This window comes from Brachyhypopomus gauderio, chromosome 1 (genome assembly GCF_052324685.1).
Source record: "Brachyhypopomus gauderio isolate BG-103 chromosome 1, BGAUD_0.2, whole genome shotgun sequence".
NCBI lineage: Eukaryota > Metazoa > Chordata > Actinopteri > Gymnotiformes > Hypopomidae > Brachyhypopomus > Brachyhypopomus gauderio.
Window position 1 is genome coordinate 13,477,978 of NC_135211.1, and position 27,709 is coordinate 13,505,686.

The 27,709-nt window shown below is 43.1% G+C and overlaps 4 protein-coding genes across 4 annotated transcripts; all 4 read right to left on the bottom strand.

Moving 5' to 3' along the window:
- Positions 1–1,951: 1,951 nt before the first annotated feature.
- On the bottom strand, positions 1,952–7,659 carry crabp1b (cellular retinoic acid binding protein 1b). The gene is made up of 4 exons (XM_076997991.1): positions 7,394–7,659; positions 5,862–6,040; positions 4,287–4,400; positions 1,952–2,352 (listed from the first exon to the last, which is right to left on the bottom strand). Exons 1-4 carry the CDS (start codon positions 7,461–7,463, stop codon positions 2,302–2,304), a joined length of 414 nt encoding a protein of 137 aa, XP_076854106.1. The 5' UTR covers positions 7,464–7,659; the 3' UTR covers positions 1,952–2,301.
- Positions 7,660–9,925: 2,266 nt separating this feature from the next.
- slc25a44b (solute carrier family 25 member 44b) lies at positions 9,926–14,386 on the bottom strand. The gene is made up of 4 exons (XM_076998025.1): positions 14,083–14,386; positions 12,846–13,499; positions 12,238–12,365; positions 9,926–11,582 (listed from the first exon to the last, which is right to left on the bottom strand). Exons 2-4 carry the CDS (start codon positions 13,468–13,470, stop codon positions 11,391–11,393), a joined length of 945 nt encoding a protein of 314 aa, XP_076854140.1. The 5' UTR covers positions 13,471–13,499; positions 14,083–14,386; the 3' UTR covers positions 9,926–11,390.
- Positions 14,387–14,617: 231 nt separating this feature from the next.
- dis3l (DIS3 like exosome 3'-5' exoribonuclease) lies at positions 14,618–21,516 on the bottom strand. The gene is made up of 17 exons (XM_076998003.1): positions 21,230–21,516; positions 20,659–20,812; positions 20,361–20,489; positions 20,131–20,266; positions 19,771–19,938; positions 19,564–19,642; positions 19,270–19,449; positions 18,706–18,875; positions 18,163–18,324; positions 17,824–18,074; positions 17,633–17,725; positions 17,004–17,528; positions 16,697–16,851; positions 16,197–16,375; positions 15,739–15,884; positions 15,466–15,637; positions 14,618–15,130 (listed from the first exon to the last, which is right to left on the bottom strand). Exons 1-17 carry the CDS (start codon positions 21,357–21,359, stop codon positions 14,792–14,794), a joined length of 3,168 nt encoding a protein of 1,055 aa, XP_076854118.1. The 5' UTR covers positions 21,360–21,516; the 3' UTR covers positions 14,618–14,791.
- Positions 21,517–21,635: 119 nt separating this feature from the next.
- LOC143509364 (uncharacterized) lies at positions 21,636–27,075 on the bottom strand. Its single transcript, XM_076998015.1, has 4 exons — positions 26,941–27,075; positions 25,233–25,935; positions 23,939–24,109; positions 21,636–22,864 (listed from the first exon to the last, which is right to left on the bottom strand). The coding sequence occupies exons 2-4, from the start codon at positions 25,918–25,920 to the stop codon at positions 22,743–22,745; spliced, it is 981 nt and encodes a 326-aa protein (XP_076854130.1). The 5' UTR covers positions 25,921–25,935; positions 26,941–27,075; the 3' UTR covers positions 21,636–22,742.
- Positions 27,076–27,709: the final 634 nt, after the last annotated feature.

Below are 27,709 nucleotides of genomic sequence, written 5' to 3' on the forward strand. Positions count from 1 at the left end.
CAATGACAGCATGTTTCTATGGTCTCATGTACAGTCCTTTTGTATTATTTACTATTATTTTAAAGATTGAAATAAAACAAAGTTGTAGTAGATTAAACTGATGCCTTCAGTATTTTATTCCACAAAAGATTGTCCCACTTCATGAAATCTGTCTTATGTGTTTGTATCTCGTTGTGTAACAGACATCCCTGTGACGGGATTACACACTGAAGGGTGCATATGATGGGATTTACATGTTCAGAAGCATAAGAGGTATTAATGTGCTGGAGTCTTTACCTTAGTCAATCACTAAAACTCCAAAAGCTGCTTATCCCAACTGGGTCTCCTGATCCTGTCAAATGAATTCAGATGCTCTGAAAACAGGGTAAAAACACAGACACTTCCCAGAGCCCTATGACTGGAAAGGTAGAACTGAACTACCAAAAACATCCCCTCAGTCTGATTAATGTAATTGTGTACAAATGACAGCAGAGGGAGCATTTGGACAGCCGTATTGGATACAGAGGCCACTGTGTTGCAACATTTCAGCATATGTGTCTTTAAGTGTTATCTAGTATTGTTTCATTTTTCATATATATATTCAGGTATACGCTAGTTGTGTGCATGCATTGGTCACCCCCATTTTAGAAGAGATGTAACCTATATGAGGCATTTCTGACTTCCCAGGAAGTATGAATCGTTTTTCATGTGCTATTATAACCAAGAGTGTTACGACCAGTCTAGACTACAGGTCGAGACATAAAGGTTACACTGCTAAATTAAACCATGCACATTTTCCTATATATTTTTTTGTGATTGTACGAGAAACTGAACAAAATAGTATCGCACTTAAAATAGTGAGTGGTGTGGGCCTTTTGACTGGAAAACACTGGTGTGCCCAGTAAAGGTCCTGCAGAGGCCAGCAGAGGTGTTGGCCTGCTCAGCGACCCAAACCCAAACGTCCCGTCTCACGACTGGCTGCTGTGGCTCTTTCCTCGGTGATCTCAGCCCACACCATTGTTACCTTTTCTCCCATGGAAGAGCTGAAAGAGGGATCATCGGGCCCACAGTGGGTAGGCCTCAGGGCAGACAAATGACCGGGCCGGCCCAGAGAATAGCGGGTTTACACAAACGGGGTGTGGAGGCCTGGAGCCTTTTTACTGGGTTGCCCTGAGCGACACTGGATGTGCTGCTACGTTGTTTTGTTTTTTACGTTTTATTGTTGCTCACACAAAAGTGTGTGTGTGTGTGTGTGTGTTCACTTCATATTGGTTTTCATGTTTTTAATCATTTTGTCTTTCTTCCGAGTATGATTGTCTCTGTTTTGATATCCAGATGTGCTCACAAGAGGAGATTTTGCAATGACACTCTTGTTTTGAGTGGTATTAGCACGGGGGAAAACAAGTGTTTGTAATGACGGCTTCATGTTCCTCTCACAAACAGATGTTTGAAGACATGTTAGCGGCTTGAATAAGGAGCAGAACACCAAACCACTTTCACATGGGACTGTGCTCCTCACGTCCTCTTAGTGTGATGGATTTGTAACCATGGAAACGCATCAATAGACAGAGAGAGAGAGAGAGAGAATTCAGCTAGCAGCTGTTTCATAGTTTTTTCACTGCTTTCCTGCTCTGGTAATGATAGGTCTCAGCTTTAATATCTATTGTAAATCTCTGGTTACATTAATTATTCACTTTATTCCAAGTCAAATAAAGTTGGGGAGGAATGTTTTGGTAAGGACACCATATACTTTTTATCAAAGTGACTCACTGTAATTTCTGAAACAAAAAGTTGTCACTAAGCTGATCTATTATATATTGCATTTCTGTGGCTGTGTCAAAGAAATATAATTACACAATGTTGTATGGTGAATATTACAGATCATTATTTCACTCATTTATATATGCACAGTAATGAATACTAATTAAAAGATAATTATTACTGTGAAATGAATGGAACTCCTTATTAGTAAGACATCTCTATAAGGATCTTTATTACCCATGATAATCTTGTAGTTTTGGTTAAACAAATACAAAACAATTGAACATCAAAGGAGGAAAGTGGTGAAGACTACCTGACAGGTTTTTAGTAGGCTATGAATAGATTTATACTGTAACATTCTATTTTGTACTGTTCACTATGCTTCCTGCCAAACTACACGACGAAGACCCATTAGTTACATGACCAGAAATGCAACAAAAATTATCCCACACAAAACTACAAATTGTTACAAAAAAGCCCTGTAGTGTAGAGTAGGAGTGAATTTTCACCCCTGCTAGTCGATAAACGTTGAATGATTTTGCCACGGGGGTCGTGAAGATTTTACTCCCGTAAGTAAATCCTTGTGCACACTACGTCATCAGCTCCAAGTATCTAAAGAATGAAAACACAGAATTTTTAAGTTAATGTTACTGAACTTTTATCCTCCTCCAGTATGATCTTATTACATATAAGAATAGTTGGCTTTATTATGCTTTATATATATATATATATATATATATATATATATATATATATATGCTTTGAATCGAGAAGGTAGTTACTGTCCTGTATGTGTGCCTGTGGAATATTATGTTTACAGGTCTGTAATTCTACAGTTACATATTTGATTTAATGTCCAGCCACTGCGTCACTGGAAGGTCCTGGTTCCACGAGCTGGGGCTCGTTATTGTCTGAGAGAGAACGAGGGGTCGGTCTCATCAGTGCCGGAGGGGAGGAGAGGTGGGCGAGGCTATCGGCTCATTGCTGGCCTGCCATATTTATTGGACCGGAATGGAGTTGCTGTCGGCACCAAACACCATCTGGAGGAGGAGAGGGCTGCACCACGCGTGCACAAACCTTTTAAAGAATGGTGTTAAGACAGGCCATCTGCCCAACGCGGGAGCGTCCTGGGAGACATTAGGGCGGGGAGTGTCAGGGCCCCACATGCCACTAGCATTCCCGCACGTAACATGATCAATGAGGCCCATCAAGCAGCCTGGCCCAGGTCACCATTGCTCCAATGCTGACCACCGGCTTCATGGGAGCGTAGCTCTTACAAACAAGAAGGTAACGCATGTGAGTCTTCTGGGAGGTGAAATAATTTAATCACGTTTCTCTCCTGATGAAACGACAGACAAACAGAAGAGCAGGCTGGGCAAAAAATCACAACTGCTTCCTCATCCTGTGCTACGATTCCTCATTCACCAATCAGCTAGGAGCTATTTTGATGTGGGTCACAGTTTTACTGGCCAATGGATATCACTGACCCACAACAGAGCTCCTTCACTGTGGGCTACACATGGTACCCTCACAAGTTACAATATTTACAGTATTTCCCAGGGCAGCTTGACACAAGTTTCATCATTCACACCTAATGTTGTTTAAGAGGACAAGGGGAATTCCCATTGTAGTGATTTAGTACACGAGTTCTCCACTTGAGTGGCAGTTGACAGTTATTTAGTGTAGTTTTATAGGAAGCAGCAGAAAACACACCATTATACATTTTCATCAATTTTGGGTTCTTAAATTATATCACTCAATCTTTTTCCCTCAATTGTACAGGTTTGACCTCCTTAATATTAAGTCATCATGCCAATATATGAATGCAAAAGTAATCATAAGTCAAGAATAAATGAGTCTAACTGAATTTCCAAAGAGTTATGGAAACAATTTGTTGTGATGTGGTATGTATTTTCAGTGGATAGTGTCATGAATTTCACATTTTACAAGAGCATCACACCTATTGTGAGCCTTGCTCCTAGTTATTGATCACACACTTATTTGTAAGGAGAGGATAGTTTACATCCCAGAGGGACTGCAAAAGCTATAAAACAGAAAATCCTCCTCTCCTGTAAAGCTCCTCCTCTTTGCTAAAGCCCCTCCCCTAGGTTATTTGTCCCATTTACTGTTGCCCATCTGGTCTGTTAAACCAAATAGGCCAGATGTTTACCCATTCTGCATTCTTCAAACTCACTGAAAAGCAGGCAAGGAAGAGGAGAAATGAGAGACGTGTCACTAATGGGGTCTAGCACACAGAACGGCGTGGAATGCACCCTTAACCACTACCGTATGTCTGAGTCAACACACGGCTGGAAGAGGACGGATCGGAACTGCCCCGAAAAGCCACCGAGGAGGACCACGAGGAAAATGCCCCGGAGACCAGCATTGTAAAACGATTGCAGGTTTTATGCGAGCGCGAGCCGCATCCATATAATATGCCATCCGTTTGAGTCTGGGCCAACTATCAGAACCGAGCCCTGCAAACAGCTCTGGGGCGGTGGCAGCCGTGTTGGAACCGAGGACCGAGCTGCCAGGAGATTCCTCACCAGGATCAGCTCTTCGCCTCGAAGCTCCCGGCTCCAGTAGGTCTTGGGGCCGTTTCCATCCAGCAGCGTCTGCCTGCAGGCCATCTTGTTCTCGGTCTCCCATGTTGCCAGGCTCTGTGAAAAACATCAGGTCAACAGCACTGAACAGACACAAAGTCCTCTGGTGTTCCACTGAGAATATGCTCCAAAATAAACCACCAAATATTGAACAGACGCAATTATTGCATCTTAAGAGATTATGAGATCAGTGTAATAATAATATTATTATTATTATTATTATTATTATTATTATTATTATTATTATTATTATTATTATCATTATTCAATAATTGTATAATAATTATAATTGTTGTTTTGATTATTTTACTTATTTTTTTATTTACTTATTTATTTTATGATAAGAATTTCCATGGACACCTCCATCAGCACTTCAAAGACTGTAAGGACCATTAACGTGAAAGTGTGCTTCCTAAGAACGATGAAGAGAGCAGAGCCTTACAGTTGACCCTGCTACATCATCACAGAGTAGTAATGAGTCACTGCCATAGGTCACCCCCCCCCCCCCCCCCCCCCCCCCCTTAAAAAGCTCCTTAGTGGCTCCATGGGTTCCACCTGGGGCCCCTGAACTTTCCACAGGCCGAGCACTCATCGCCGCATGCCTTCCCATAACTCAGCAACTGGTCATTTAACAGCGATCTGCAGTACATTTCTAATGCAATGCTAATGCTTTGCCCTTTTTTTTTCATTTTTCTGTAAAGTAGATTAATGAAATGCCCATTCTGTGAATGAAAACTCTAAACAACAGATGTTTATTATAAGACGTGACTTTTACAAAGCCATAAAAAATCAGCGGTCATAAAAGTTAGTCAGTAAAGCTGCCGGCCAACACACGACCTCTACACGAAGATTTATCCTGCGATCACCGTATGTTTTCACATCCACCTCCCAGAGGCCGAGGGCCTCACTGAGGGCCACTGTGGTGTAAGGCAGCCGGTCCCATCACCACTGATGGGTGTGGACTTGATAAACACCCCAAACATCTGAACCCTCAGTTGCTTGGTTACATGGCAGATACCAAACCCACACAAAGAATTGCAGAATGAAAAAAGAGCATCGCTACTGAAACCGTGATTGTGAAAATTCATTATATTATTATTTCCTATTATAAATTATCTAGTTTAGATGCAAGCAATCCAGCCTACTCAAATCTAGTGGATTACAAGGGGTTACGGTTGCCTTAGTTTATTCTTGAATTCCTGTATTCTTTAAACCTGCAGTATTACCTAGGGGTATTGGTATTCTATGAATATGCTATAGCCCCATCTGTGTAGTGGCTTAGAGGTAGTAGATTTGCCCATAGATACTGAGATCTTAATGTTCTTGCTGAAGTTCACCAAAAGGCCAGAGGATGATCGTATTAGGCTGCTTCCGCGTGTGACCTGTTTTTGAGACACAGCTCAGCATCCTGGGTTCTGATTGGTCGGAGCCATGTCTTCTATCAACACTTATTAATTTATGACACCTGTTCTTTTAACATACGAAAGGCATTGCAGCATAACTGTCGTCTGTGGTTACCTTGCATTTTCGTCCGTCCACAGTCTCCTCGTTGAACTCCTCGCCGATCTTAAAGTTGATCTCGGTAGTCCTGACGGTCGTGGAGGTCTTTATGTAGAACTGCTCCCCGTTCTGACGGATCTCCACCAGGGGCTTCGAGGCTGCTGCACATGCTACTTTTCTCAGCATGGCGTTCACCCCTGCAGAAACACGCCACGGACCAGGAATCAGAACACAGCAATGATGACATTCATCTCCATCAGCACGCAAAACTCCAGGGAATCACAGTGTTTACATTGTAGGCACACTAAGTTAACAGATTGTATTTCAAAGTAGTTTCAATTTCTTTGTGCTGTGTTTTGCCCGTCTTCATGTTTAGAGAACATCTTCACATCTTTCTCCCTAATTTCCTCCAAGACGGGTATGATTACATGGTTTGTTCTGGCATGATTTATGTCCAGAGAAAGGAGATAAATGAACAGTGTTTCTGTTGCTTTTGTGTATTCGGTGAAGGGGAAAAAAATCAAAGCCATGCAATATGATTGACTGACACTCAGCCTTCACCAGGGGTTTGTAATTTTATGCATAAAAAGCCATCCAGCCACCGCAGAGCAGATTGCTATCAGCAGATGTTGCCTGTATGGGAATGCAATGACAGGGTGATGACTAGAAGGAATGTCGTGGCTCTTGGTTTTGTGTTCTCGTCAGATTGCAACAGATCTCTCTACAGACTGATTACAAACCTATGGACTCTCAACACAGAGTTTTGGTATACACAATCGAATGAGTAACCTTCTGGCTTTCCTCCTGAACACAATCATTATGGGTCCCTCAGTGCGAGCCTTTTTCTTCAAAGCCTGTATCTCTCCACATACTGGAATGAGCTGAGAGAGCCCTGTGCAACAGGAATGTGGAGTTTTCAATTTCCCAAAGTAATCAGTCTTAGCTCGAAAACCCTTTACAAGCATGTGCAGTCAGCGCTTATGGTCATCAACCAGAGATCTGGGTGGGATATTTCAAAAGCCCACTGCTTCCTCTCAATCATGCACACAGCGCCATGTTCATATCTCAATCTGACCCTTTTAGAATGTAGACACCATTATTTAAATCAACCACAAAAACCACATCACAGGGGCACATCATGAAAACGTAAAACACAAACCTTTCATGAAGGTTAATAGATTAATATTTCACAGTAACTAAAATAAGCAGAAGATGAAGATTTAGATACTAAACTTTATAGCAGTTGTTTGAAAGTACTTATTCAGTTCAGCCCAAATTCTCATGTATATTTTACATTGAAAATTTGAATAAGAATGAAACTCACTGCCAAAGAAACAATGACACAGAAAAAGAATCTGTGCAGCAGTCTGAAACTAACAGTGATTTACTCTTCACACCAATTAATGTCTGAATATGCTGCAGTACAACCCCAGAGCACAAGGGAGAACCCAGACGAAACAAACCACTCCATGTGCTTACAAAGTATGTTCAAATGATCCTGCTTGCAGCTTTAAATAATAGAATGGGGAAAGCATTGGTAAATTACTTACCGAGAGCTTTGAGTAGCTCTTCAAAATTTTCACTGCTCTTCATTTTCCAGGTACCTGCAAAGTTTGGCATCCTTAATTTATTAATTTTATTTTGGGGGAGATATTTGCTTTTACAAAAGCTTTAAAAAAAAGATCTAGTAGGAATTCCTTTCTGTTCTGGTTAAATCTCTTAAAGTGACAGGACCTATCACACTTTCCTTCTTTTCTCTCCTCTTTTCTCCTTGCCCTCTCATCCACCTTCTCTCTCTCTCTCTCTCTCTCTCTCCACTCTGCTGTGCTTCTCTGGACCACTGGCAGGATCAAGCCTCTGTGACGTGAGTCAGAGGTCCCTCCCTCTTGCCTGGGCAGATGCACTGGCTCACAGGAGCGACGTCCCTTTGTGCCAGTAGCCCCTATTCTACTCTCCTCCACTTTAGTTTGACTAACTACATAAGAATGAAGCCTTCATACAACAGCTAGTTATAGACCATTACAATGGGGAGGAAGGCATGCTTGAAGATTCCATTATGGATATGGAATTATGGCATGGATATTTTATCACATAATTCTTCAATGTTGAGTGGAAAGAAATCTACAATCATACCTTTGTAACAACTGCAAAGGACTTTGAATCTAAAGATACACAATTAAATTATGAATGCAATACCCCACCTCCCATTCTCTCTCTCTCTCTCTCTCTCTCTCTCTATCCATCTTTTTGTTTATGTATTTAGTGTGAGGACAGAGTTATTCAATGTTGGACATCTCATTGGATTGAAAATTCTCCAGTACCATTCTGGACATGTTGCTAATACAGTTGCCATGACGAGCAATTTATCCTATTTCCACCTCTCTACCATAGAGGAATGGGCCCGGGAGGAAAAGGAAAAAGCAGATAGAAAGAAAGCTAGAGAGAAAGAGGGGAAGAGAGAGAGAGAGAGAGGCCCACCCTCCTCTCCTGTCTGATTTGTTCCTTTTCTGACGTCGTGTCATTTATCTCCTTGACAAAGTGCCTTCTGGACAGCGGTTGATAATTAATGTAGAGAGAGGCCAGGGAGCACTTTGTCTTTCCCCAGGAAGTGAGGAGGGGGGGCTGAAGGACCCATGTACTCCACTATGCACCCTGATCAGCTGCAGTTTGTCTCATCAATCAATGGGTCTGATTTGAGACTTCAGATGTTCTGTGTCTGTGTTCTCTCCCCTTTGTTTTATGAATGTGAATGTGCTGTTACTGTGATGTAAAGACCAACCGCTCTGCATACAGATCCTGCCTGTGAGTTTCTAGTAAACTTTGGTAAACAGGCCATATAAGATAGACTGTGTATTTTTTTTTACTTTACTTGAAATTGTTCGATATTTCATTGCCCGTGCAAACCCAGATAGGGCTTTTTTCTCTTTACTAAGGATAGTCCTGGTCAGACCTGTCAAACTGTGGTTGAACACAGTTCTTGAAAGCTGAGCATGAAGCCTCGTCTAACAGGACTCAGCTGGAGCTGGCATATGAAATCTTCAGATTAAATCACAGCCCAGTCATCAGCACAGATCCCACTAATGGGCCACATCCATCACCCACGAGCACACCAAAAGATACAGGCTTCTCTGTCAAAACCTTATCTCCTAATATCACACTTATTTAGCTCCCATGCCCTGTGGGGCATCTATTTGGACCATTGTCCTTATTTTGTCATTAATAATGCCCCCCCAGGATACGCCTGGCTCCCAGCCTCGGGGCTTTTGAGACTGCAGATGCCCTGGCTACAGATTGATTTGGTGGCAAACAGTTTCTTAAAGGTCCTCTCCATTAGTGGTGGCTGACCTTAGACTAATCACTTGCTGAATCAACGGGCCCCTCAAAATCCCATTTAATTTTACGAACAGTTCTCGTCACACTATTGGAATAAATATATTAAAATGTTTAATCAATATACAGCCAAGAAGCTATTTACCAAGTTATTTTAAGAGCTCCGTTTATTTAATATTCTAGTACTTTAGACAGGATTTCCATTTTTAGAGTATGCTGTGTAGTAAGTGAATTAGCGTGAGAATTCTACATTCATATCCAGGACGTTTCACATTAGAGAAAGAAATTCATATTCTTCTATAAACTGCATGTCACTGGGAATCAGCAGACAGATCACTCGAGGCAAATGTTATAGCCAAAAGCTGGACATTAAAGCTATAACATGGAGGAAACACATCCTAACCACCATCTCCCAGCAAGCACCTAGAACACAGAGTGAGAGAGAGACTGTTGAGAGACGGAACCAGTCACTGCCCAACACTCCGCGAGGCGTTTTAATGCCCGTGTGAGCGGGTGTGCGCTAAGGAGAGGACTTTAGAAGTCGTTAACGTCGAGCGTGATCCGTCTGCTCTGAGCGCGCGCCTGCTGAATCAGGGCACGCGAGCCGGCTCATGTTCCACAACTTCATCCGTTTAATTACCGAAGGAAAGTATGCACGTACGATCAAAGGATTTATTTTAAAATAACTGCTTTGAAAATTTTAGTTAACCATAAAGTTAACCATAAAGTGGTGTGTTCATTTAGCACAGTTTAAGTATTGTTGTATCATGGTAGCATAGTTAGTTTCACAAAAATGAAAATGAGGGACATTTTAAAAATCACTAATAATATTACTCTAAAACGAGTTGAGTACTTTGCGACTTCGTGGGTTTCAGAAACTTTTAGGAACCTGTAAAAATAAATCAATTTAACATGTCCAGAATGACGAGTGAAGGTATGGTTTCAAAAGACTATGAAAATTGTATAACAAAGGTATTCAAATCGCAGTCCACCCCCCGTTAACCAGGTATTATCTGACGACAAAGCAGCCCAACAGCGCCTTCCATTCTTCCGTCTACTACGACCAGATCTTGAGTTCGGATTTGAATCCCACTGTTGCACAGGACTGAGAAAGATGCCACAATGAAATAAATATGCAAATACTGTCAAAGCTGTAATGTAATTTCGATGCAGACAAAATGTCTTAACAGCCTGGGATTTGTTGCCAGTATACATGCAATAATGAATATTACACCTAAAATTGCATTTTGTTGATAATCTAGATCATTCAAATGTAGTTGTATTCTAAAGGCTATTCTGGAACAGAATACAAATTAATATAACAAATGAGACAAAATCTAAGTTGAAATGTGTAGTCTATCTGCCCTCTGCTGGGTATATAAAGAAGTGCAGAATTAAACATTGTATTATCCTTATTGATACGACCTTGACAAAGTGCATGGCATATTAACGTTCAAGTACAAAACATATACACTGCATGTTGTTTCCATCATAAGAGTTATTTTAAAGTTAAACACTTAAACGTTATTACTATTTTAAAAATGAATTATTTAATTATTGATTCAAATACTCCTTTTTAACTTCAATGACAGGTTTTAAAATGTATATTTTCAGTGCATTCAGTCACAATCAAACTGCATATTTTGTCACATATTCAACACAGATGCTTCCTTTGAAACAGCATATTTCACTGTGATGAAGCACCTTTACTCCCATCAGAGCCCAAGAGAACAAAATGAGGTTTATATGAAATGACTGGCATCACTTACATAATTACATATGACAACAGAGAGATTTCATGGAGCACTTGGGCCAGTGCACCACAACACACAAACTAGCAGGTACCATTAGCAATGAACATTCTTTTATAACTTTTCCCCCATCCAGAACACATCTAGTTGATTATTTGGAAAAAAAAACACATTTGATGTACTACCTAGATTGTACGAAAAAAATAAATTAAAATGCACAATAAAAACGTTCCCTCTTTCTGATCAAATGCCTTAAACAGGCAAGTTTCCTGAGCAATATTTCCCCACTTAAAATCAATAAACTATTCAAATAAAATTTCTTATGATTAATTAATAACGTAACAAATACAGCTTGCTCCCAACACTTTGACACCACAAGGCCGCAAGGTGAAAAGGCAAAATCTAGAACAATGATGTGCACAACAAGTGGAGTCACGAAGAAGATGGCCGAGACACAGCATGGCTTCTACCAGTGTCTGGAGTCGACCAGCTCTGGCCGAAGGCTCAGTTTTTTCAGGGTTTCATAGCCAACGACCATGACTATTGCTGTGGGGGTGGAGGATATGATGCGGGCAGACAGGCCCTTGGTCATCCCCCAGAATCCCTCTTCACTGAGCAACTGCTTGAAAGTCTCGATCACCGAGGTCCTGCCTTCCACCTGCCAACACAAATGCAAAACATCCCTATCGGCTACGGGCCGAGTCGAACGCAAACGCTTCACACTGAATGTGCTGTTGGAAATACATGCGAGAGACGATATGAGCTTTTTGGAGTGCTGCTTGAATATTCAGCACAGAGAAGTAATCACACCATCTGGTGCTTTAGCCTCAACACATTGACTTTCTAATGAAAAATGATGGTGAGGTTAAAGAGTAGAATGTCTGCTTTAATTTGTGGGTATTTGTGTGGAATGGGTGAATCATATGGGTCTTGATCCTTTTATATACAGGCCTCCCCCTATTATAAAACCACAAGTACCATGAAACTTAACAATCTTAAATCTAAGATTTCACTTTGAAAATCATTTACAATTACACCATACAAATCATCTTATCCAGAGTGACTTAAAATTTTGATCATCTTACAAATGCACTGTTAGAAATCTTGCCCATGGACTCTTATTGGCATAAGTCTGGGGACTGAACCCCGCTCCTCCAATGGAGAGGGAGCACTGTTACTCACTACATCAAGCAAGACTAAACGTCTTTTCCAGCTGATGGCTGACCGTAAACTGAGACCCACAGACATCGCTAAGCATGAGCTACTTCTTTGGTTTCATAATGTAGCCATTTACAAAAGGTGAGGTGAGCTACCTGGACCCGGGCTCTCACTACATCCATCGGGTTGGTGACGGTTGAAGCAGTTGCTGCAGCGAGTGGACCAGCCATGGCCTGAAGCACTAAATGTGGACAGTCACTTGGTGCCATCTTGGATAGCTGTTCTGTGGAGAAGCAGAAATTACAGTGGCACAAAGGTCTGATGCGACTACAAAGAAGAGAAGAATTTGGCTCTAATAACTTTTTCAGCAGTTTTTGGCGCCAAATTGCCCACAGATGCCTTTGATATGGTTACAACAAGCTGGAAAGCAATTTTTAACAGATGTTCTTCAAAGTAAAAGTGGAAGCACAAAGCTTGTGTGAACGATACACTCACACTCGCTTTTTGCTTATGGTCAAAGAAGCGACTCCTAATATCCATGACTCCAGTACACTTAGGACAACAATTGAGTCATTGAATGATGTTAATTAATTGGGTCTCTGTTTCCTTAACAAGGAGAACACTTAGATGACAAGTTCTTTGCATTTGGCAGATACGTTTATCCACAGCAACTTGGGCTAAATGTTTTATTATTGTGACAATATTTTATCATCAATCTCAACCCACAACCTAGGTGTTACTTGAACCTACAAGAATGTCTTACCTGCATAAAAGTGGTAAAACGGCCACCAGACTGCGCTGTTAGGTATGTACGTGAGGAGAGACGCCACGTAACCTCGATAAAACCCGCGGAACCCATCGGCCACAAATATTTGACCAATAATGTCTCTGGTCTGCCCAAAAGTGACGGTGTGCTTGGCTCCTGCTTTGGGTTTGACTTTAAAGCGAGTCAGATGTTCTCCTTGGCCCTGCATCATAAGCTGCTGGGAGATCACATCTATGGGGACCGTGATGCTCTGGGCTACCAGTGATGCCGACCCCCCTGCCACCAGTGACTTAAAGGTATTGTTCTTGGAGTAGCTGGAGACATACTTCCTCACCAGCTCGTACGTGGTGATGTACGCCTGTCCAGATATGAGGGTGAACGTGTTGACCAAAAAACCCCTGTAGAGTCCTCTAATGCCCTCAGCGCGCAGGATCTTCCGCAGGGCGTCGTAGGTTCCCGTGTAGAGAGACTTGCCCTTCTGCACCTGCAGCCTGGTGCGGATGAGCATGGCTGGGTAAACAGTGGCACGGATGGTCATGGTCATGAAGACCCCAAAGGAGTAGAACTTGCGCTTGTCCAAGTCCTCCCACTCTATGATCTGAATATTGCGCTTCTGCTGCATCTTTCCAGCTTGGAGTGCCCGGCCCCAGCCTGAGGAAACAGTCGTAGTTTATTACATTTGACCACATGTTTGTGACTGGTTCAAATATAGTCAACGTTAGTGTTTAAACGCAAAAGGTGAGAAGGTCACGTGCCAAACAGGCTCATATACCAGGGCAATACTACTGCTGTATAGTAGCTGTAAATTAGATGTCAAAAAACAAAATACAAACGCCAGCCGGACATTTATTCACAGTTAGTCGTCTAACTTAGCTAGTTTAGGATAGGAACAGCTGACTAAAACGTACTGAAGGGAGCGTCTGGTGTGTTTTACAGTCGTAAGTGCTAGCCTAGCCACCGGGGCAGCTCCAGCTAGTCTCACATTGCGGCTACGCTAGCTAGCCAAGTTCAGAGACGCCACAAAACCACCAGGTTTAACAGGATTACTACGAAACCGACTCTAATATTGGCTTTAATTCAATAAAAACACGTCCTCCTTCTATGCTGTCCAGCTAATGTCAGAGCTCCAGTGTCCGTAAGCTAAAACCGGCTGAGTTGCTCTAACTTGCTAACGGAAAACGTGATAGTAACTAGAAATGAGTTACGAGTACGTAGTAGTCTTGTAGTGTCTTACCGTGCAGCTAATATGAGTGTTAATCTAATCCCATCACGGGTTGTGTGTTTTCATTAAGATCGTGTTAGCCGGGAGACCACACGGGCAGCTTGGTGTTCTTCCTGCCCAGGCATGTGGTCAGCCCACCTAGACGTCATGCTGTCGCCTCCCCACCAGTGATACCACCAGCCCAGCACTGCATACAGGTTAATGGTTAACGGTCCACACACTGCTGCGACGTGCAAGCCAGTCTACCCGTGCACACAAAAGCCCACTGGAGCCATGCGGATACCGTGATGCATGTAGAAAGGACAACGTGTGTGTGTGTGTGTTGGGGGGGTGTCTGTGCGGATCCGCATGTGTGGCACACCAGTACGCAGATTTCGGAACCATATTTTGCATTTTAATTTATACGGGATATTGGTTTGTTTGTTTCTTGCTTTCACTTAGCTATCTAACGATACCCTGTTTTTTCATACCAGTCTCGTGTCATCCAGTAGAGCTTTAGTATAAACCGTGTCTTATGACAAAACGCTGAAAAAAGTTCAAAACGTCATAGGTTACAAATGTACACTTTATACAGAAAACATGTTCAATGCACAGCCAGACTGCAAGAAATGTTACCTAAAACCCACCATCCAAATAATTAATGAACTAGCCCCTAAGGGCCACCGCCAACAGAAGGTACCACGTTTCAGATTCTGGAAGGAATTCAGATCGTGAAGTACAACTAAGCTGACGTAATGCATGTCTGTGATTCACTGCCGGGCACGTGAGAAGCAGACAAGTCAAGCAAAGCAAGTTCACTGATGTCCTGCAGGAGGGAGTAGAGATTTGGCCTTTTGCTCTGCCTGAACTCCCTCTCCTCCCGGCTCAGTTTGGGTCTTCTCTTCTCCTCCATGGCCTGCTGGGATGCCTCTTCCCTGCGCACCACCTCCTGGACCAACTCGGAGTGGCCACGGCCGGCCGGCCGGGACTCGGGCCTCGCAGACGCGTGGGGCCTGTTGCTAATGAGCTCCAGGCCCAAGCTGTTGGCATGACTACGGGAGGACTCCACAGAGATGCGCACCTAAGGTGTAAATGACGGTGGAGTCAGAGAGGAATGCAGAGCAGACAGGAACACGACATTAAATTGTGAAAAGATGTGTGATTCTGAAGTCTGTTCACTCCCCCACCAACTCCCAACAGGAAGCTATAATACTACTGGTGGAAGCTTTTGTAAAGTTGCAATATATAACATTACGTCCTGAAACATATCTCATGATATTTCCCTAACATATATCTCACATAGGTGCAGCTGAGTCTGATTAGGCTAAAGAGCATGTCTGCATTGTGATGCTCATATCACTGTGGTTACCAGATGTGTGTGTGTGTGTGTGTGTGTGTGTGTGTGTGTGTACTCACAGTGACATGGTCAAACAGGTGAAAGGTGTGTGTCCCTGTGGTAGTGCAGGTGTTGATTCTGTCATGATGCCTCTGTAGCTTCCCTGCCTGCCACTCACACCTGCCGTCGTCCTCTACGCTCAGCACCTGGCCGTCCCGATTCTTCAGATACACAGCACCCTTCAAACCATACCTGCAAACACAAACACACACACACATTCAATATATCAATCATCTACCACACTAAAGCTCCAACACTAGTTTGTCATGGAGTGTTTAAATCAGGTTTAGTACTGTGGGATGAAGACCAGCACTCCGTTGGCCCTGATGGTGTAGATAATGGCATCAGCCACACAACGCTCATCTGTGAGTGGGTCCTTGTCTCGGAAGTAGAGGTACTGGAAAAGCTCGACGGACTGTTTCTGAGCGTGCTGTGCTGCCTGCGGGTTACAGAGAGAGCTTTACTGTACACCGCCGTCACAGAGAACATTACTGCAACTGCCTTCTATTCAATCTCATCATTTCTAAGTCATGTTTACCATTTGATTGTGTCCCATCAAATGCTTAGCCACCTCAGACCATGTGCATATGAATTACAAGAGTGTAGGAAAAGTATATCTCTTGCAATGCACTGACATTGTTACAAGTGTGCAACTTTATGAAAAAGTACCACAGTACAAAGATGATGATTGTTCAATTTAACGGCTGATGTTGACCAATCAAAACACAGGCCTGTGACCAGGCCTACTTACTCGATTCTTGTTATTGATTTGCCGAGCCATTTCCTCTAGTTCCTTGTTGCTAGCTAAAGTCTTGTGAGGGCAGTCCTCTTCCTCAGACCGTACAGCAGACATGAGCAGGCGATGCACAATGATGTCAGCGTAGCGCCTGATTGGAGAAGTGAAGTGTGTGTAGCGATCCAGAGCAAGACCTGCCAATGAGACACGACGTGAGCACCGGAGAGACCAGAGAGACCAGAGACTTTTGTATAATTTCTGCTGGGTGTCCTGTGAAGGCTTTCAGAAAGACCCTGTCCAGAACAGCAGTGTGGTTAAGGCAAATGTGCCTTTGTTCTAGGTACTACCTAAGAGTTATGTGTGGTCCATGGTTCCTTTCAGCATGTTTTCAGTTAATAAACACAATCTTTAATATTGGGAAGACCTGGCCTGTAATCCCACTCTCAAAGGTTCTTTAAGAGCCCAGGCCCAGTTAGGCAGAATAAGAGAGAATATAGAAGGTGAAATCATGGTACCGTAGTGATAGTACTCTTCCTCTGGATAGGACCCAGTGGAGAAGTACAGTGCATTAGACATGGCTTGGGTAGCCATCATCCTCAGCAGCCTGTTCACCAGGGGATCCTGTGGATCCGACGCCTGGTCCAGAGAATCTGCCAGAGCTTTGTTTGACCTGGACATAAGACGGACATCAGCAACATTTAGTAAAACTTCTACATCACCGGGACAAGGAACTTTCGATCTGAAACTAGTTATTTAATACACTTAAAGAGATTCTGTGCCACAAATGTTTTTGCTACCCAAGACAGAGACAGAATTCCTTACCGCGTATCAATGGTAAAGTGGCGGCTCCTGGCACTGTCAATCAGTTGGTTAAAAAACTCCTGTTTTGGCGGTGGGTGGTGCCGTAGTAGTGCCTGGTGTGGAAAGCTTTCCTGGACCTTTCGCGCCACCCAGTGGTTGGCGTAGATCATGCACTCTGCCACCGTCTCGTGCACCTCCAGGGGCTGTTTGGGCACCAGCGCCGCAATGTTCTTGTCCTTGTCCAGCTGGGCCCTCACCTCCACCCCCTCCAGCTCAAGAGCGCCTCCCTTGTCCCTCTGGGCCCGCAGGTGCCGAGCCACCCTGGTCAGGGTCTCCAGGGCTTGCAAGAGTTCGGCCAGTTTCTGGTCCCGCTCGGAGCTCTCGAGCTGGGCAAGCTCAGGCACCTCAGCCCCTTCCCCGTTCAGCAGGCTCTGTGCCAACTCGTAGTGCAGCTGGTAGGAGGAGTGAATCAGAGTGCGGCCATACCACACCTTGCACACAGCCAGAGACTCCGCGTCCAGCTCCCAAAGTACGCTCATGGCATATCTGTGGAGTTCAAGAATGAGTAGATGACACGTAAACTCAAAGAACCACACAACCGCACCAGTAATCTTCTCCGCGATCTGTCCATTTGCCTTCGTGTGGCTCACCTGTCCACTCTTCTCAGTAGGGAGCAGAGGTCAGCGCTCAGCACTCCTGGCAACATGTCGTATCTACGGTCAGCTAGGTAGTAGGTGGTGGCCCTGGCAGGAGACAGGTGCAGAAAACGGTGATGAGAATGGTCCAGTACCTCACGGAGAAGAACGACCCCGCGGCCGCCATGCTTTCGCGTGCTCGGTACCTGGACCGCGCCTCCAGATCGGTGAGCGAGCCCTCTTTAACGAAGTGCGTGACGTCGGCGATGTGCACACCCAGCTCGAGGCGCTTGCCCCCGGGCAGGGTGCGTACGGACAGGGCGTCGTCCACGTCCTCGCAGCCCAGGGGGTCGATGCTGAACACCAGGTGCGTGTCCCGCAGGTCTCGCCGTGAGCTCAGCTCGGACGCGTCCACCCGCCACGGGTGCTCCTTAGAGTTCAGCGGCATCTCCCGCAACTGGGGAAGAAAAAGACACGAGTTCGCTTAAAATGACAACACATGACCCGTCATGCCAGCCGGAAGCCACACACACACACACACACACCTGGGCCTCGGAGAAGGGGGCCACGTGGATGCCGTTCTCCAGCAGGATGGTCTGAATCTCGGTCTCCAGCTCGCCTGCCTTCCCCAGGACCCTGACGCTGTGGCCACTCGGGTACAGAGACGTACTTTCCCACGAGTCCACACGCACGATCACCCTGTGGTCCTGTGCACACGGCCTCAAACACATCAGCGCTGCTTTACACAATGGGGTTTACACTATTTGAATACTGAGCATACACCACATGCTTGTATGCTATTTTAGCAAGACCCTTTATGTAATGTTGCAAACATCAGGACAGATGTGCTTGGTGTCAAGGGAGGTCACACTAAATATTGACTTTTGCCTGTAGGAGACTTGTGTACACATATATCCTTTTTTTGGTTGTGTCTTATAATGAGATTGAGAAATAATAATACAGAGATATTGACATTATACCATTGGTATAACATCAAATCTAATGATGGCACAGTATTATATAGCGCCAAGCTACAAATAAATGATGAGAAAAGAAATGATAGATTTTCTTGTTCATTTAAGCCAGACCTGCAGCGTCTCTGCCTGCTGGGTGCTGATCCGTATCTTTGGGATGCGGTAGTCCCAGGGAATGACCAGAATCTTCTGGGAGTTTCGGCTCTGGGACTGAAGCTCCTCTCGTGGGGGAAACGTTACCACATAGTCCCTCCAGTTCCTCTGGAGGATCCCCACCACCCTGCCTACATGGGAGGAAAGACAAGCTTGTAAAAGTCCATTTTATTTTGGAATATCACTAGTATTGACTGTTCAGGATTTTCCCCCCATTCACTAGTCTTGACTAATATTATCGTAATATGTATGTAAATGTATATATGTATATTATATGTAAATATATGTATATTATATGTAAATAATATAATCTGATCGTACTTTAGGGTTACATAATTCAATGCCGATCCTTCGTCAGCCTGTGTGTACCTGCTCACCTGTTCTGTCTGGCCAGGCCTCAGTTCTCTCCAACACCGCCACTTACGCCTCAAGTACACTTCCACAATGCAAACGCCACATGAGGGTTGGGGAGGTTACCAGAGGCCATCCCTGGGTACAGTATCGGGGTGAGGCTGCTGTGTTTACCCGTGGGCATGGGCTGGCTCTGGGTGTCGTCCCCTGTACGCTCTTCCCCATGGTCCTCCGTTAATGCTGTGGTCCGCCCCGTCCACTCACTGCGCGGACTCAGCTCCACGGCGACCAGGTCGCCGTGTATCGCCCGGTTACGATGCTTCATCCCACTGATCAGCACATCACTGTTCAGCTCTGGAGACGCAAGGTCGCAGACAGGGTCAGAGGTCAAAGGTCAACTCCCACGGCCTTTTAATACACTCTCGCAGCGCGGGGCTCAACCAGAAGTTCGTGCTTATGACCGCTGACCTGTGTTCTTGTTTGTGGAGCCCTCAAAACGCACAAAGGCCTCGTGCTGTGCCCGGTGCTTGTTCACATTAAGTGTGCCCTTGAAACAGGAAAGATCAGCGTGTCAGCAGCCCCTCAAAACACGCAGAGGAGAAGCGCATCTTTCAGATGATAAAACAAAGAGGTTCTTTCATCACTCCTCAACTTGTGTGATCGAGTTGGCCTCACCTGAATGAACCTTCCGGATTTGATCCCCGCCTCCAGGACGTCCGCAGGCAGGTGCTCCGGGTATTCCTTCTCCGCTCCTTCACTCTCTCTCTCCTGCAGCGTCTGAGCGATGGACGCATACAGCTCCCGGGCCCCCTGCAGGTCCGGCCAGAAACTTTCCAAATATTCCTACAGATTGACAGAAAGATACAGTGCTGAGACATGAGGAGTCTATAGTTAGACAGAATCCATGACGAGGCATTTAGGAGGTTAATTAATGCCCGATACTGTAACTACAGGAAGTAGCAATGCAGAAAGGAGGATGATTACATATTTTGGATATGAAAAATTAGGATATTAATAAAAACTACACACACATACATTAGTTGAGATGACATAAACTCCACTATTTAGGCTGCTGTACGTTTTGATAGCCTTCTGGTCTTCTGTGATCATAACAACCGGGGTCAGACCAGCCAGATGGTTATAATACCACACTGCTGCATGGTACACACACCTGCGTGCACACACACACACATTTCACACTAGATCAGCTTACTGTTCACCAGGTCACATGACACAGGAAGTCCAGGCAGGCGTGAATCGGTCACCTTGTGTGCCACTGCTCTTGGGTTTCTCCTTTCTCACGGGGGCAGTAGGCGTACTGCTGAAACTCGTTGGCGAACAGAACACAGTCATGGCGAGGGTCCTTCAGAAGGCCACGTAATCTGTTATAGTGCCTGCAAGACAGTAGTTCAGAATAGCAAAACAGTTGCTAAAACACTACTGTGGGACACAGAACCCAAACATGCTTCAAACATCCTACAACTGAGATCATCAATGGCTCCTTTTCATGTGTGATCCACATGCACCGGTTTAGTTGCTGTTGTTAGTTTTTTGGGAGCGTACCTCCGGCCACGCGCGTGCTGGGCAGCCTGGCAGGCTGTCTGGGTGAACACGATCCCGCACAGCCCCCTGAACTCCAGGACCTCCAGGAAGTCCCGCACCACGCCGGCGTCCGGAACAACATAGTGGGTCACATCCCCAGACAGCAGCTTGCCATCTATCCACAACACAGACACCTTCAGCATGTAGCAGTCAGTCCAAACCAAACCAACCCAGTCTCCCCTGACTATGATAGAAGAGTATTCACTAATCCCGTCTGGTCCCCTCATGTGTTTCTCATACTGCAAGTACATATGAACTGGAGAAGGTAATTGAGATAGTGAGTTTATTGGACTTCAACAAATGAAAAAATATAGACTAGACAGAAGAACAGGCGAAATGCGTGAGAACCTTTGTGTACATTTTAATTTTCAGCTATGATACATGAATATAACATGAATATAACATACATGAATATAACAAGCTAATATATAATAATAGTAACAGCAATAATAATACACTGAATTCTACATTAATTCTCCTGTGCACTACAGAAACACACAGGAGGCACCGGGGCGAGCCTAGGCAGCCTTACCGCCCTCACAGGCCGCCTGACACAGCGCGCTGCCGCACGACACCCGCTCTCGTAGGTAATGCTCTCGCACTACACGGACCTGTCGGCCACGACAACTCTTTAAATGCAGCACTTTCTCGGTTTTAATCATTTCCAATTGTTTCTAAATTCCGTTTTTGGTCTATTTAAAAGTACCGTCGCCAACTTCTTGCAGTCTTTTCCTGTTTGGTAACGTGATACACGGCAACGAACTTAAATTCATGTGTCGCCACCAACAGGCCTGGATGAAGTGGATGAAGTATGCAGTAGTTAATAATAAAGTCGGTAGTACTAGTGATATAGGCATTATACAGCATGGAATATAAAATATTTTTAAAATAATACCTTATTAAAATAATAAACAAAGAATTGACACTTTTATGCTTTTTTATTATTTCTCAACTATTTTTATATTGCATGAATCATAAATGCGTTTTGACAGAAGGCATACAGTCTGCTGTATGTGCTTAAATGAGCATTGAATTTTTTCCCAGTAGACTGCTGGAAGGTTTTACCAAGGTAACTGGTTTTACTTTATATAAAGCATCCCACTCACTGGATACCCTTCTGGCGGATGTAAAACACTGTATGATAGCAGAAGACAAACACAGTTCTTGGACATTAATACCACAAACCTCAGTTTGTAGTCAGTATTACCAAGAAAATACTTAAATATCTACAGAGATATGAAGCTGTTGAGTTCCCAGTTCATCTGGCTTTATTGATAATCAATGAAAATAAACATGTATCAAAACGAAGGAATAATGAAGACTCACTGCAGACTTGATTGTGTTGTGGGAGGTAGAAGGAGTCTTAACATAAAAATTTAGAGTAATTTAGATAATATGAAATATATACCATTATTATCCAATACACCCTTAGAATCTGACTGATTGTGCTTATGAAATGAAAATGTGCTTGAACACATGCTTGTTGCAAAAATAAAATGCCTCTCTCTCTCTCTCTTTCTCTTTCTCTCTCTTTCTCTTTCTCTCTTTCTTTCTCTCTCTATCTATCTATATATATATATATATATATATATATATATATATATACAATTTTTACATCATATATATATATGACAAAATTAGTGTTTGACTAGTAATAATAATTGTACTAATAATTAAATTACTTAATAATTACTAACATAAAAAATTGCCTAAATAATAATTTCTATAAATTCCTATAAAATTACAAAATATTTGTGGAGTATAATGATATAACATTCCTCAATATTCAGAAATGTCCAAGAGGAAAATCATTCTGTCTATGGGGGAAAAAAACAAAGGAACCAACAACATAAGACTGAAAGGAAATAACAGAAAATGTAAAATAATAAGTTTTAGTCCTTTGCTGATGAGTCAGAGGTCATTTCAAGTTCATTTGGCAGGTTGTTTTGCATTATTTACTACTTTCTTGATTCTTGGGGCCTTATTATTTTACAGAGGAGCTGTTCCCAGTATGAGATATCAGAGTTGTGGCCCCACAGTTCTTCTCAGTTAAAGTGTCCTTGTGGAAAGTTAGTCATCTGGATGTTATCCCCTTGCAGGCCAGGATTGTAGTAAGCAAAACCATCAAACTTTAAGTTCAGAGGCTCACTGTTGTCCAGTCGAAGAACTATAAATACGAAGCACAAACATGTATTAGATCCAATAGGTGATGCATGTAAGCCCATTTCACAGCTATGTTATTAGTTGCCATTACTGCTGCAATAGTGCGTGGCTTAAAGTGTTCTGAATGTATACTGTAACATGATACAGGCAAATTTGTTAAACAATAATTTGAGAGTCAAGTTCCGTATTTTTTTGTGTGTGTGTGTGTGTGTGTGTGTGTGTGTGTGTGTGTGTGTGTGTGTGTGTGTGTGTGTGTTGTGAGAACTGCATGTTCCTGCACTAACAATGCAGATGTCAGTCCTGGAATCTCTTGTAACCACTCTTTCAGTTGATGGCCTCAAATTCTCTTTTGAGAATGATCCGACACTTTCTATGTTCCTTTCTGTTTCTCTTGCTCTTCCTTCTGTTTCAGCACCTGATATTTCTCTAAGTTGTTCTCCTTCTTTATAATCTTGCACTCCCTTTAGATCCCTACATATATCGCCACTGCTGTTTGCATTAGTTGTGTACCACCATGGTCTGTTAGTGTTCAGCACATATTCCTTACAGCTGCCCCTGTATCTGCCACATGATTGAATGGCCTTACTGAATGGTCTGCTGCTAAATGACTGCAGTGGTCATGATGCTCCCTACAGTCTCTGAATAGCCCAATGGGGACTGGTCAGGATTGGTCAGGACTGCTTTATGCTCCGTTGTGTGAAGTATCAGAGCATAACAATGCCACTTCCTCCCGTGACCATTTTATTATGCCAGCTGGATATATCATGACTGGCAAAGATCAACTTGTTGATACCTACAGTCTCATTCTTCTCATTAAGGTGGCTTCTTTACAGCATGTCTAACTCTGTGGATGTCACGGGATTTTAGATCCAACCTTATTTAATGTGAGTTTGACTCCTCTGTCCTGATTACTTTCCCTTGTTGTACCATCATCTAAACACACAAGGGCATCCCGAAGTCCTTACTGCAAACAGAATGTGCGCTACAACATCAGAATGGTGTTTGGGCTGGAGAATATGACAACCTTCTAATAGCATGATAATAATGAAGATGAACGTGATATAAGGTTTGCTATTACCTGGATCACCCGGGGTATCTTCAACTAGTTTCCTATGAGAGAAATCCCTGTGGTTCTTCCATTTCATGATGACAAAGACTACCAGGGCAGTGATTCCCACTACAACAGCAATACCCAAAATGGCTCCCCAGGCATGATTATTGGTGTTTTGGGGAGTGTCTGAAGAAAGACCTGAAAAAATAATCGTGGATCTTCAGATGATTGGATGAGGTATACAGACTATATTAACATCAGGTCTAAAGACAAAATGTTCACAGAAGAAATAGTATGAAAAGCCAAGAAGAAGAAATAGAAATAGAAAATGTCTACTACTTAAGATTAGATATAGAAATAGATATAGATTAAAGATGTGGATATGTAGAGTTATAGAAGGGCTTTCCCAATTGATATATTTAATTTTCCTGCTAGTATAGCAATCTGCAGCACTCTCAACCCAACTTTCAACAAATATCCAAATTTTTTCCAAATATGTTATCACTGGAATGCCAAAATATCTGTCTATAATACCTGCACTTATCTATACAGGTTTAAGGAAACACTGATTTCAGGAAACACCTTGACGTATTCTAACCCTAGACTGACTGTGATAACATCAGTGTAGCGGTAAGGTACCCATGCCCTGTTCTGCTCCTGACCTATAGGCAGACACACCCTCTCAGACCAGCTGAGAGAACACAGCCTTCATTGTGCTGTAAGGTTAGGTGTCGGTAACCAGAGAGCTCGGTCCAGCAGAGGGGACAGCCCGGCCCTGAAACCCAACCCAACGCGCAGAGCTAGTGGGAGCTTCATAGCAGAAACGAGACACTGCAAATGTGGGACAGCTAAGAGGTGGAAATAAAGAAGATCTGTTGTTTGCCTATGGACACACATGATGTCTGACTACTTAGAAACGGTGCTGCTATCATGGAATGACTCGTGCACTATTAGGTTTCTACTGAAAATTTTGTTATCAATGCAAAATGTTTTATTATTCAGCATCATCAATCAAAGCTTGCGTGTCTTTATATAGTATGTGCGTTTGGTCTGACTTAGGGTTCAAAGATAAGAAACAAAATCTTAGGACCACAACTCTGAAGGCTCTTAAAGTAAGAGTGCTATTCTAGGATCAGATTTCATGCACCAATGCAACTGTTCAATAGACTTCAAAAGTACAAAACCTGACCTTTGTAAACTTTTTCAGGTATTGCCAAGGTAGCTTTGATAAATATGGGCCCCTGACTGAAGAACATCGCAACCGTGTCATTGCTTTGTGAGAAGGCATGGACAAAAATATACATTTAGCAGTGTTTCTCACCTCTCTCTGATCCTTCCCTCACATCAAACAATCCTCCGGTCACGTTTGATTTTGTGGACTGCATAGCTGTGGACTCAGAGCTTACAGTGTCGAGTAACGTGCTAGTTGTTATAATAGTTGTCGGTGACTTCGGTGACTTCCCCAGGAAGGTGGTCATTCCTGGGGAAGTCCCTTTAGAGGTACCTTCAGATGGAGTCATTGTAGTATCTGCCACAGATGGCAAATGTGTAGTTGTCATGTTCTGCTTGTCTCCTGTAGACGAGGAGTTTCGAGTGTCCTCGAAAGTGTCAGTCTCGTTTGAGGGTGAAGGCTGTGTTCCTGTACTGCTGTTCTCTGGCAGCAGTGTGCTTGTGTGGTCCGGGCCTGTTTCATTGTTCATCGAAGGACTTGGTGTGGGAAAAACAGAATCGCTCGTACTGTCTGTCTGGTTGTCTTTATCGGTGCTGTCTGTCGTTTCTAAAGGCACTGTGGTGGAATTGTACGAGTCCAGGCTTGAATCCCCACTGGCCTGTCCAATCTCCTTTGAAGACTGATTGGAGTTAGTATACCCATCATCTCCGCTGAACATGTCCTCCTGTGTGTTTGCGTCCCCGTTCCTCCTCCAACTAGATGTTATTTGAGCAGACACCAGTAGGAAGTTCTGAAGTGTCAGGAGTACAGCAAAAGCAAAACCCAAAGGGAGCTTCATGTCTCTGTCCTTTCCCTAATTAAGAGAAAACAAGCTGTCTTAAATAGGAGTCATGGGAAACTCTGTGTGGCATTTACAGTTTTAAGACCATTACTTAAAAAATAGTTCGATTTAATGTGGTTTAACTCAGGTGTATTTTTGTTCATGTTCATCTTAACATGGTTTAACATCTAATGGTTTAATATGAAACATTTTAGTAACGAGCAATGATAAGTTATAATGTCAGGAAATAAGAAAACCCACAAAGTCACAATGAGATGCCAAATATCTCATGGAGCACAATAGGCTGCTGTATGTAATGAGTCATCTGGGAAGAAACCATGACACCAATGTGCATCTATAATAAAATCCTTTGCATTACATAATAACCCACAATACGTGGCTTCAACGACACACCCAACATTCTTATAATCTCTCCAATGTACACATCCCATTGTTGTGTAATCACTGAAGTGAGTCTCTGTGCTGCTTCTCTGAACTTAAACATGCAGCTAAATATTTATTATCTCAAGTGGGATAGCTGCTATTAACAATCAAGTTTTACTGGAATATCAAGGCAGCTGAAAGGCAAATACATGGAGTACAGTACTGGTATTACAACCAATTTCATATATAACTGAAATTGGTTGTAATACCATATAGTACTTAAAAATGAATGGTTGTTTAGTTAGAAAAAACATTGTGTAATGTTTTATTAGATAGGGTAGTATGCAAAAGGCAGGCTATGTCAGGTTAGAATATACGTATTTGAATATATGGAAACTATTTATCATACCAATACAATGTTTAAACCCTCATGATTCAAGTTTAATGATGACACAAAAGAAGAAAAATATATATATATATTTAAATCTCTCTCTGTCTCTCACATTATAACTGTTTCAGTAAATTGCATCACCTATTGTTATTGTAAAAAAAATAATAATAAAAAAACAACTGACAAAAATCAATAGTTTTCATTAAACAAATACATGAATTAGTTATCAGAATATTATTTAAAGTAAAAGAATGCTATCCTACCTGTGTTTGCCAGGTATGGCCAATCGGCTGTGGCAGTTGGAACAGGTGAGTTCAGAAAGTCACCCGCTCTTGTCTGTTCACGAAACAAAATGAAAGTGAGGGGAGGTTCCTACAGCACCTGAGCTCATACAAAACCTCCCGTACCTGAATGTGCACCGGTTAGCCACGCCCCCACACTTATCACGTCACAGGACACGTCACGCAGATGCAACGAGAGGCGCCTGTTTATCGTAAATCTGCATTTTCTTGTTCTGTCACATTCATCAGCAACGCATTTACAGGCGTTGTTCTGGCCAATCATCATTCAGTGCGATATTTTTACCAAATTATGGTACATGTGACAACTCCCCAGTGGGAGTATCACCTGCCGAACAGGTCTGTCCGGCATCCCAATCACGCGCTGTCTCCGTGGCAACGCATGGTGCGCATAGATCCAGTTTCTTTCTAGTCGTGCCTATTCTTTATGATGACAAAAGGCAGAGCTTTTTGGACATAGCTAATGACAGCATACGTCACATGTTGTTCAAATGTTGGAGCTGAAGACAGGACCGCGAAGAGGTGTAACTGGGTAAATCTTAAACTAAACTAACCTAAACCTATTGCCTAAACTAACCTCTGGAGAGAGAGGACTATCACTCTCACCATGTGGTTGTGATGGTGATGTGTATGTGTGCCAATACAGCTTAATAAGATTTTATTTTTAAAATGCTTTAATAATTTGTGAATGTGATCCTGTGCATATAATTAATTAACATGAGGAGAAGAAAGT